Here is a 12,200-nt window from a genome sequence, read left to right on the forward strand (position 1 = left end):
GTGTCATGTTTTGGGTATTTGTTGAAATAAAATAAGTTTTGTTTTTTTAGATAGTACTTCTACTTACTTTCTAGTTTTTACCCCTTTCAACTTTATATATAGTTATTTATATTATATTTTATGATTTTGTCCAACATTCAAAAGTACATATTTTTTCTGGCTTAGCATGGTTCATATACCAGAGATCATATTCCTCTATGCCACCTTCATTCATCACCTTTTTTGCTCTCTCTACAAAATTATAAGTGTTGGTTAAGCATAATGAACAAAGCACATGTTTAGTTGGTATGATGAACTCAGAAATCTTTAATAATGAAGGTTGTGAGTCTCGGGATGACGAGTGAAAGATTATAAGAATATAGACCCTATAAGTAAAACTTATACACAATAAACTAAAAATAAAGAAACAAATAATTTAATAAGCTAAATATGACATTAGTTTAAACTAGAACTTTATGGATATTAATAGATAACTTTGTCACCCCTAAAGATGATGCATGATGTATGCCAATACCAAAAATTTATATTCATCACATGGGATGAGTCATGAGCTAGACAATTTGTTTTACGACCCTTTATAATCTCTCACTTTTGCATGTTTGGTGATATTCAATTTTTCTACATCATCCTATATGAGGAATGTCAGAGTTTTATCATGTCCATATATCATTTCTCCCAAAAGAATATGCTTATTGCCTTGAGATATTCTATAGCTAACTAAATATGGTTAAGTGCAAAATAAATTAAAAAACGATATACAACTGCGATTTCCAATTTGTTTATTAGTGGAGGTCCGAACCGACTGATGTTGAAGAATCAACAGATGAGTTGTGGTTAGGGGTGAAATGCCACTCGAGCCCAGAGCTAGTTTGTTCTCCCCAAAATGTGTTGTGGCGCATCAGTTGATTGGACATTTAGGGGTAAAGCACTGTTTCAGTGCAGGCCGCGAGAGCGATACCAAATCAATGCAAACTCTAAATACTAGATATGACCTCAAAATAACAAGGGTCACGGTTGGGCAGTGAGACGATGGGAATAAGCTTCATCGTCGAGAGGGAAACAACCCAGATCACCAGGGCTAGTAAATGACTTCTAGTCAAATTAATTACTACCTTACCAAGTTACCCTCATCTCTGGAGTTAGAGTTCTTTCGTTGATGTTTATGTATACTTCACGAGAAAGATGAGGTTAGTTTAACATATATTAAAGGATATAAATTTATTCATGGTATCATAAAAGTGTGAGTTTGGTTAAGAGGTACAATTTTTGAAACATGTATTTTTTTCAGGAGCATTTGCAGACCTAAGTAATATTAATGTGGTGTGAAATGAGAACAACCTAAGAGATTTATAAAGATTAAAATATATTTCTTACTTTAAGTAGCTACTATAAGATGTTTATTCGTGACTCTTATCTTTTCACATTACCTTTAGGATGGGTTAAAGTAAAGAAAAAAAGTGCCTTGTGTTGGATCCAAGGATGAGAAGACATGTTTCTTGAGTGTTAGAAAATTTCACCCATCACTTCTTCTTAGAGATCTCATGCCTATTATGCTACTTTGAGATTTATGGTGACCAACACTTTATTAGTATGTGTGTTTTAGAAGATAGAGATGAGTTATGCCTCTAAGAATAGTATCTTCGAATCATTGAAAAGGTAATTTTATTGAAAATGAATTTTTGGGTGTGATGAATCCAATTTTATCTTCAAATCATGATCAACAATTATTTAATTACGTACCAAATTTTTTGTTTCGAATTTTAAATTTGCAATTCTCAAAAATTAATTAGTGGATTAAGCATTAGTTGCGATTACACAAATTTTGTGTACTATTTCCTGTAATTCAATGTCGGTCTGAAATAGACCACTAAGCGGACAACGTGCAGTGTGTCATCCAGTGCTAGAGTCACCTACTTGTCGTCCCACGACCTCGTGTGGTTCACCATCGACCTGCCGCTAATCAAGAGTATCGCCTTCTGCTCGACAACCGATAAACTCTGCAAGCCAATGATTAGAGGTTGCAAAGCAGGAAATAAAAGGAATTTTTCCTTGAAATTTGTTTAATTTTCGTCACACCCGACCGCCAAAGTTCAGAAATCATTGCTATAATTATTGGATTAAGTATTAGTTGCAATTCCACGAATTTTGTGTACTATTGCCCGTAATTCAATGTATAAATGAGCATTTGTGCAATTTTCTTACAACTGGTTGATTAATTAAACGCTCAAAATTAATTGATTAATTACAGTCTGTTGTAACCAAATAACTCTTCTGACTTTTAACTAGAATTGAATATTTGTATCTTTTTTGATAATATCAAAAGGGGAGAAAGATTGCTTGTTGTGTTTAATGTATTTGCAGGTTGTATAATAGCTTCCGTAATGATCATTGCTTACCTAAGGGGAGAGCAAATCACTTCAACTTTGAATTCACAACCGTTATGCAAATAAACAACATCGTCAAGCTAATTCATCAAATTAAATGTGATATTTGTTGTGGTGTTTGTCATCATCAAAAAGGGGAGATTGTGAAAGTGCAAAGTGTCAAGGATTGCACTAGCAATGTTTTGCCTATGTTGTGATGAAGACAAAGAATTAGTTAAAGCTTGAAGATGGATCAACAATCAACATGCCTAGAACTCATTGATCATTGAAGTAGTAATGAATATAAGATCTTAAGAAAAGCATGTTTAACTTGTCAAATAAACTAAGTAGTACAACTACTTCTTAGTTTATTTGTTAAGTGTTTGAGATAAGTAATTTCTATAACTTGAAATCAGTTTTTAGGTGATCAATCTTAAAAGAGCATTAAGAACTTCTCAAACAAATAAAATTAACCAAAGCACCAACTTGAATGATTAAAATTCAAATTTAAAATAAAAGAAGAAGAAAAATACATAATCAACTTACAAATGAAATTGTTAGGAGCATGAGCCATCCATCCAACGATTGGATGCTTTTAGGTTCCAAATGAGATTTCAAAATTGATTTTTGCATCTCATTTGCCTTCTCCTTTCTCCTCTTGAATTATATGAAAAACTACTCTAAAACTAGCCTAAAAACTACCTAAAATGGAAGGAAAATATGGAGGAAAGAAGATGAATAAACTAGGAAGAATTTAGAATGAATGTACATGTTTAGAGTTGAGAATTTCATGCCTTTATACAGGCCAAGGTTCTGGGCGCTCAACTGCCCTATTTGGCTACTAAGCTGCTAATCATTGGCCCCTATGAAGAGCCACATTGGCCCCTACTTGATCCCTATGGTGGACTAGGTTACATGCATGGTGACTCCTCCTCCTTCTTGTCATAGCCTTATGTCATCCATGAGCTCATGTTCTTGGCCTTCAAACAAAGAAAAAGTAAGATGTTCCATGAGTTGACCTAGCAATCATTTTTCTGGTGGGTCAAGCGCGGTGCCCTGCTCAGCTGCCTGTTTCAGCAGCTCAGCTCACCTGGTCCCACGCTCAGCTGCCTGTTCAGCAGCTCAGCTCACCTGGTCCCACGCTCAGCTGCCTGTTTCAGCAGCTCAACTTACCTGGTCCCACGCTTAGCTCACCTGGTCCCACACTCAGCTCTCCTGGTCCCATGCTATGTTGCCTGCTTCAGTAGCTTGGCTGACTTGGCCTAGTGCTTGGCTTGGATGGACAACTTTGTGCTTGATTTCTTCATGGTGAAGCAACCTTTTTTCTTTGGTTTGTTACTTGATTTTTGTTGGTTGCTTGGCACTTTTGGGTTGTTTTCTTTAAGTTAAGGTAAGCATGTTTGTTCAAGACGAAGTAAGCTACCTTTCTTCAAGGCTAAGTAACCAAAGTAAGTACATAGCATGCCATGCTTTAACTTGATTACTTTTAGCAATTCATTTTGAGCTTTTGTCTTGAATTTTGGCTTGAATTCTTGTCCATCTTTGAATTTATTCTTTAATATTCAATTTCCTACAAAACTCAAAGAAAACTTGGACAAGAATTAATAAAGAACTAATTTATTCAATCATGCAAAATTCACCTAAAAAGTGTTAATTTAAGTTGGTTTTCTACAATTTGCATAGGATAAGTACCATAAAATGATGGTGAAAAGTATATACTTTTTGCACTTATCACCTAGGGATGCCTCCTTATCCTTGGTAGGTTACTCTAATTCTGACTTTGCTGGGTGTAAGTTAGATCATAAAAGCACTAGTGGGACTTGTCACCTATTAGACAGTTCTCTAGTTGCATGGCATAGTAAAAAAGCAAGCATGCGTTGCTTTATCCACCGCTCAAGCGAAATACATTGCCGCTGGCGTGTGTTGCACTCAAATCCTTTGGATGAAGCAGCAACTTAAGGACTTATGACACATATTAGAAAAGATCCCTATTAAGTGTGTTAACACAAGTGCTATTAACCTTTCTAAGAATCTCGTCTTGCATTCTAGAACCAAGCATATTGAAATAAGGCATCATTTCTTGCGTGATCATGTTCAAAAAGGTAATTGTGTATTAGAATTTGTTGAAACATCTAAGCAATTAATAGATATTTTCACCAAGCCCCTCTCACGAGATATTTTCTATGTTCTTCGAAGAGAACTAGGAATCCTTGATGAAAAATATCTTCATTAATAATATGTAATTGCCTTGCATGACCTTTTTGCCTTGTATGCTCTATTATAAAATCATGTTGAATGCTCATAATTCCTTGTATAATCCATGATTATGTGTATAAAAGCCTTTTAAGTATATGTGATTGATTAAAATTCATTTAACACTAATATTGAAATCTTTGCATGCTTTTAAAAACATCCAAAATGCTGTATCGAATGCATTTAATCGATTTAGTCAACCAATAACCCAAGCAAACTTTTTCAAACCTGGCATTTTTAACTCAGGTTAATCGATTAACGACATCATTATATCATAAACAGAAGCATTTTTTAAAACCTCATTCATCCCCTTTTCTCTCAAATCTCAGAGGAACAAATCCAACATCATCCCTATGCTTTAACCTAGCCCTAACCGAATCACCTCACTCCATTTCCACTCAATAAGTCGGCTTCTCCATCCCTTATTTCCAAGAAATTCGTTTTCCCCAATTGAAAATCCTACCCTAGGTTTCCCTTAATCTTTCCTCTAAACCTTCATCACGTTTCAGTTTCAATTGCAATGGAGAGAGGACGTGCTAAGAGAATCAAGATAACCACGCAACGCCCATCTCGTGCCCCAAAAGTCATGCCACCTTAACAAACAAGGCAGGACCGTGGAGACCCATACTATTTATTAATTCTGCAAGAAACCCGGTTGCTGAAATTTCAGGGGAGAAAACCCACATACATTCGGTTTGCGAATTTGACTTGGCTAGCGGAACAGAACTTCAATTTTCCGCATGGTTTGCAAGCTCAAGGGGTTGTCCCCTTCTTGGAATTAAAAGGTAACATTTATCCTGCTGTAGTTAGGGAGTACTATGCCAACTTTAGATACAAAGATGGGAAGTATTAGTCAATGATTGTTGGAAAATTGTTTGAGATTAATGAAGACATTTTTATGAACGTGGGTGGTTTATGTTGTACTGGTGCTAGTTTAAGTGATTGTGGTTGGGCAGACAACAACTCGTTTGATGCTGTTGAAATGTATAGGTCTTGTTTACATAGACCTCAATTATATTTTCAGGGCGAATTGACCAAAGATGGGTCACTGTCCGAGGAGAATAGGCTCCTATATTACTTGATTGCCTACATATTGATTTAGAGGAACACAAATCATGCACAACCTACGGTGAATGATTTGAGGTTCATGTTTGTTGTGAAGGAGAACGTCATGATAAATTGGCCTGACGAGATTCTGAAGGTCATGTATAGTGTCTCTGCTTCTCAATCAAGGTTGCTTCCTTATAATATCTTCATTTCCCGAGTTATTGATTATCTTCATATTGATGTTTCGAATACTATAATGCTGGATTGTTCAGACAATGATCACTTGATTGGTGAAAGTCTGATTCATAAAAAAGGTATTTACAAGTACGGTAACACATGGCAATATCAAGAGGACTTCAACACTGTGAATCTTGACCCCTCAGGTGAAGATGATCAAGATGATAACCAAGAGCCATTTGCTGCTACTTAGGGGAGTCTTCAGGACATGCATCACATGAACCTGCTTTTGAACAAGCTTACATGTATGCTATAGAACAACGTCTCAACAATAGGATGGATCTCCACTTTCAGTCTCTTAAGGACTCATATCATACGGATCTGGAGAATTTTGAGGAGCGTCAGAATGCTTATATTGATAACCATTACCAATCTTTGCGGAACTATGTTCAGACCACTGCTGACTCACAAACTAGAAGATTGTGTGCTGAGTTCAACAAGCTGAGTGCATTCATCAACGGTGGTAGTAGCTCGACGACTCCTGACAACCAGAACCCTCCATCTCATCCTTAGTCAGGAGCACTTAGAGTCTTACTTTATCCTTCCTAGCTAATGGACTTTGTTGTTCCTTGTTCCCTCTTGAGAACTTATCTTTTATTTTGCATTGTTGCTCTTATTTTGGATTGTAATAACTCTATAACTTCTGTTGAATTACTGCTTTAAAACTTGACATTGCGTTACAATGATTTCGAATTATCTTGTTCACGCTTGACTACTAATTATGTTGCAAATAGTATTCTTCTTTGATTTAAAATGGATCTTGATCATGGCTGGTATATGTGACTATATTGAATGATTATGCCTACTGCTAACTGCTCAAATATGTCAAATGATTAATCATTCCATACTTAATTTGAATTAACATAGCCCTTCATGCCATTAAAACCATGACATTATTGTTTCTTGTCCATTTAATCGATTAAGACCTTTAGTTTATCGATTAAATGATGTGAAAATTGTGCATTTGTTCAAGCTTCTTACAACTGGTTGATTGAACACTTGCCCAAAATTAATTGATTAATTACAGTCTATTATAACTATCATAACTCTCCTGACTTTTGACTAGAATTGAATACTTGTATCTTTTTGATAATGTCAAAATGGGAAGAAAGGTTGTTTGTCGTGTTATACATATTTTGCAGGTTGTGTAATAGTTTTTTGGAGGTTGTTTTACCTAGCTTCTGTATAATGATTGCTTACCTAAGGGGGAGCAAATGCACTTCAACTTTGTATCTTTGAAAAATAACCATTAACCATTATGAAAATTTATCATCAAGCTAATTCATCAAACATTTTATCATTACTACTGACCACATTGACCCCTCTATGCCAAGACAATCTCTTAGGACTAAACATAGACCTCAGTATCTTAAAGATTATCATTGCACTTTGTTTACAACTTTTGTTGCTCCTAAATCTTCAAAGGTAAGATACCCTATTTCTTCAAGTATTTCTTATCATAGATTGTCCATTGCTCATAAACAATTTTCTCTTAATATTTCCTCACATATTGAGCCTTGCCACTACAATGGAGCTATTAAACATCAGTGTTGGAGAGATGTCATTCAAGAGGAACTCAATGCATTAAATCAAAATCACACTTGGAGCATAACAACTCTTCCCGATACCAAGAAAGCTATAAGATGCAAATGGATTTTCAAAATAAAATACAAAGTTGATGGATCTATTGAAAGACACAAGGCAAGGTTGGTTGCAAAGGGATTCACTCAAACAGAGGGAATTGATTACATGAAAACTTTCAGTCTAGTAATTAAAATGACCACCATAAGGCCATTATGTCCATAGCTTCTGTCAAAAACTGGTATATTCACCAATTAGATGTAAATACAGTCTTTCTCCATGGAGACCTAAATGAAGCTGTATATATGAAAATGCCCCCTGGTTTACATGTTCCTCACCTTGATCTTGTATGCAAACTAGAAGAATCCTTTTATGGTCCCATACAAGCAAGCAGGCAATGACATGCCAAACTCACTGATGTTCTTCTCCAATCAGGTTATGTTAAATCATTGTTGATTACTCTTTGTTCATTAAGTCCAATCACTCGAATTTTACAGTCATTTTAGTTTATGTTGATGACATGATTTTAACTGGAAATAGCATGGCATAAATTAACCATATGAAGAATCTGTTGCATACTGGGTTTAGCATCAAGGATCTTAGTGATCTCAAATATTTCTTAGGGATGGAAATAGCTAGAACTACTAAGGGTATTCTGCTCTATTAGAGAAAATACACCTTGGATCTCCTTGAGGAGACAGGAATGCTTGCCTGCAAGCCCTGTTCTACTCCAATGGAGTATTAGGAAGACTTGCTCATTCCAAATCAGGAACCACCTTATCTGATCCTAGCCTTTACAGAAGGCTAATGGGAAAATTACTCTATTTGATTCATACTCGACCTGATCTCAGTTTTTTTGTTGGTCACCATAGCCAATTTGTGTCAGGTCCTACTAATGATCACCTAGATGGAGCCAAGAGAATTTCAAGATATCTCAAGGGAACCATCAGTATGGGAGTTTTCTTTTCTTCTGCAGGTACAAATTTTAACATCAAAGGATACACTGACTCGGATTGGGGAGGTTGCCCTGACACTAGGAGATCTGTCTCAGGCTACTATTTCTACATTGGCAATACCCTGATTTCATGGAAAAGCAAGAAGCAACAAGTGATTTCTAGATCTTTTGTCGAAGCAGAATACAAAGCTATGACACTTCCCACTTGTGAGGCTCAATGGCTCATTTATCTTCTCAATGACTTGTACATACATCACCCTCAATGACTCATTTATCTTCTTTCTATACACACTTCTTCACAGTTGGCGGATTTATTTACTAAAGCTCTACCTCCTTCTTCGTTCAATACTAACATTTTCAAGCTAGGTATATTAAATATTCACCTACCAGCTTGTGAGGGGCTATTGGAAGAGAAGAAAAGCAAGGAAGAAGAAGCCAAGTCCATCACCGAATAAATCATAAAAGAAGAACACAAGAGTTCCTAGTTAGGCTTTTATTTCTTTGTCTTTTTAGAGTTATTGGGTTGTGTTTTATTTTAGGCCCATTCTCAAGTTGGAAATTTGGTTAGGCTTGGTTAGTTATTCTTTTTAGAATAACTTCTCCTTCTTCCTATAATTAGTTTTTCCTTCCTTTCTTTGTAAGACACTGAATATCAAAATATAATTCATAGGATGTATTGCTTTTTTTTCTTCCAAAACATTCCAAGAAGGGAAATTCTATCAAGATGGAGTGCAACAGTTTTTAACACAAGTCTTCCCCTGAACAAAACAAACTCGTAAATAGATCCTCGAGAACTTACTTGATCATCTTCTTTATAACTAATTTTTTGGTTAGTGTATATCTTTAGAGCTAATGATGTTTTATTATTGTTTCATAGTGTATATTTTACTTATCATTATTTAGACTTCTATATTATCTATAAAATCAAAAACATGTTATAACTATCACAATTAAGTAATTTATACGTTTTACCCTTAATATTTTTTAATTTCTTAAAAATAATCATATAATCTTAAGCAATGACAATAAAATGATAAGATGGAAGAAAAACTATACACTATAAATCACTTCTTAAATGAGCTAGACTCCTCTCCATTACTGGAGAGGCCAGTTAGTGGAAAATATATGAAAATATCAAAAGACAATAACATTTTTATTCCCTTACTTTAATTGTTATTACATTTTTGTCCTTAAAAATACACTAAAAAATCTAATTGTCCTCTCCAGTAACGGAGAGGAGTCTGACTCCTCTTAAATATGTACACTAATGTAACAACCTCCTAATCACTATTAAAGCATTAATTGCAAGTTGAAATTGTACCTCTTACTTTAAATTTGGCGTTCAATTTTGTTTATCTTCTCTCTACTTTCATACCTATTTTCTTTTAGTGCAAAATATGCATAAATATGGAGAAGAAAAGGAGGCTATTAGTAAGTTTGGGGTATTTCCTCAAACAACATTAATTTATGTTTTTATTGTTTCACATAATTTGGTGTAGATCAATATAATTCTCTAAAATGAAATATATAAAAATTAAATATTTAATACTATGAAATAAGAATGTGGGATGATATATGTGAAGTCTTTGTCAACATGCTAGTTAATATCCAATTTAGATTATCTTATTATTGAAAATCGCTAATAATATACTTTTATTTAATAATTTCTAGAGTTTTGAAATCCACCTTTTAATTCAATAAATTAAATATTATATATTAACATTTTCATAAATAAAAATTATATACACTATTTTTTTACAAAAATAGTAATGATAGTTTTAATTTTAGAGAGAATAATAAAATGTAAGTTTAAAATATAAAATATTAATAAGAGTAAAGTAAGGTATAATTAATTTACACCTTCTAATTGTCAACTCCATATAAATTGACACTTTCATAAATAAAAGTTATATATGCTAACTTTAAAAAAATGAAAGAATATAAATTATTATTAGTGATGGCAATAAATGTCATTATAGATAGATAAAGGAATGCAAATTGAAAAGGAGAAGAAAAGGGAAGAAGAAACATATTTTTCTTATATAAAATCTCATTTTTGTTCGGTACGAAATTCAACAATGATTCTAAGAAGATGTACATGTTATTTAAATACACAAATAAGAAGAATGAATTCATAGTCAAAAAATCTAACATGAAGAATGATCACTTTTTTCATAGCTAGTCTATAATTAATTCATTAATTAGGATTAAGTTACATCGGCACACTAATGAGTTTAACTGAAGCATAATGCCTCTTCTTTAAATTATAACATTTACGTCTCCAACTTAGTATAATTTATGTATATAAATGATGAGTAATTTGAGTACGTGTAAAAATGAATAAGTGATTATAGAGTTTCACTAAATCTTAATAATCATTGGTATTTTCCGTTAACGGGTATTAATTTGAGAAAATGATGTATGTACTGATTGTGTAAAAATTATATTATGGTTATATCATTAACATGCATATTTAATTATTTAATCATTATTAAATTTTAAATACAAATAAATAATAGATGATGTATTGATTATGTTTAAATATTTGACGATATGTAGATATTACATAATATTAATATTTGTTTATACAAGCACTGATGTGAATAATGTTGCACAAACATTTATCTCTTTAATTGATAATGCTCTGCTAGGGCACGATCCCAACTTCTTGGAAAGGTTTTCCCAACTTCTTGGAAAGTTTTTCTGCCTTTGATACACCATGAATCACTCTTCCTTCATCCCCTGGGACTTCTTGAAAGACTTGGAGTTGGAGAGTGCACCAAAACAAGCTCCTAAACCATCTCAGGGTACTCTCCCCGCTAAACGTACCTTTGCTCAAGCTCTTAAAAGCACGTGTGATATATCTTTCTCTCAACTACCTCAACCTTGTTTGAAAGGTGATGCCATTGCCATCAAAATACCCGAAGATGAATACCAAGCAGGGCTGCAACGGTGTAAAACTCATCTTCATGGTAGGTTGATTTTCTCTAAAGGTGATACTCCTATTAAATTCCTGGATCTAAAAACAAAGCTTTCTTCTCTTTGGAGTATGGTTGGCAAATGGTCCATGGTTTCTCTAGGGAAAGGTTTTTATGACTTTGCCTTCTCCTCAGTGGAAGACATGAGGCTAGTTTGTTCGATTGGTTCCTGGAATCTCAAGCCTGGTTTTCTTAAGCTTTTCCTTTGGACACCGGATTTCATTCCCAGTGTTCAAAAGCTCTCTCATACCCAGTGTTGGGTTCGGATACATAATCTCCCCCAAGAGTATTGGAGTCCAAAGATTATTTTCTCCATTGCAGGGGGTGTTGGAACTCCTATATCCTTGGATGATGCTACCCAATCTGGGAGTTTTGGTCATTTCGCAAAAGTCATGGTGGAGATCAATCTAAAGGATAAGCTCCCTGAGCAAATCTTGGTTGAAAGAGAAGGATTTGCCTTCTTTGTCTCTCTGGAATATGAAAACTTGCCTGACTATTGCCAAGGTTGTCATGCAATTGGTCATTTGCTATCGAATTGTAGGAAGAATATGAAGCATAACATGGTTGACAAAGCTAGAAATGCAACAAAAAAAACGGTTCAGGGTGAGAAACACAACAAGGTGGATGAGGTTAATGATTTAGTCATTAATTTGGAGATTGATAAAAGAGATGAATCAATGCTTAGGAACAGGGAGAGGCTAGCTCCATCTTCCCCTGTGGAGCCCCCTACTGAGATGCCTCCTGCTGAGGTCCCTTATGCTGAGGTGCAACCTCTGGCATCTCCTT

At 34.5% G+C, this 12,200-nt stretch overlaps 1 protein-coding gene and 1 long non-coding RNA gene across 2 annotated transcripts in view; one reads left to right on the forward strand and one right to left on the reverse strand.

Annotated features, from left to right (window-relative positions):
* Positions 8,041-8,702, forward strand: LOC109356303 (uncharacterized mitochondrial protein AtMg00810-like). Its single transcript, XM_019599629.1, has 2 exons — positions 8,041-8,131; positions 8,227-8,702. Exons 1-2 carry the CDS (start codon positions 8,041-8,043, stop codon positions 8,700-8,702), a joined length of 567 nt encoding a protein of 188 aa, XP_019455174.1.
* Positions 9,196-12,200, reverse strand: part of LOC109356466 — a 9,138-nt gene continuing 6,133 nt past the window's right edge. The window contains exon 3 of the long non-coding RNA XR_002108731.1: positions 9,196-9,208. This is a non-coding gene — a long non-coding RNA (uncharacterized LOC109356466). The remainder of the gene's footprint in view (positions 9,209-12,200) is intronic.

This window comes from Lupinus angustifolius, chromosome LG09 (genome assembly GCF_001865875.1).
Source record: "Lupinus angustifolius cultivar Tanjil chromosome LG09, LupAngTanjil_v1.0, whole genome shotgun sequence".
Classification (NCBI taxonomy): domain Eukaryota; kingdom Viridiplantae; phylum Streptophyta; class Magnoliopsida; order Fabales; family Fabaceae; genus Lupinus; species Lupinus angustifolius.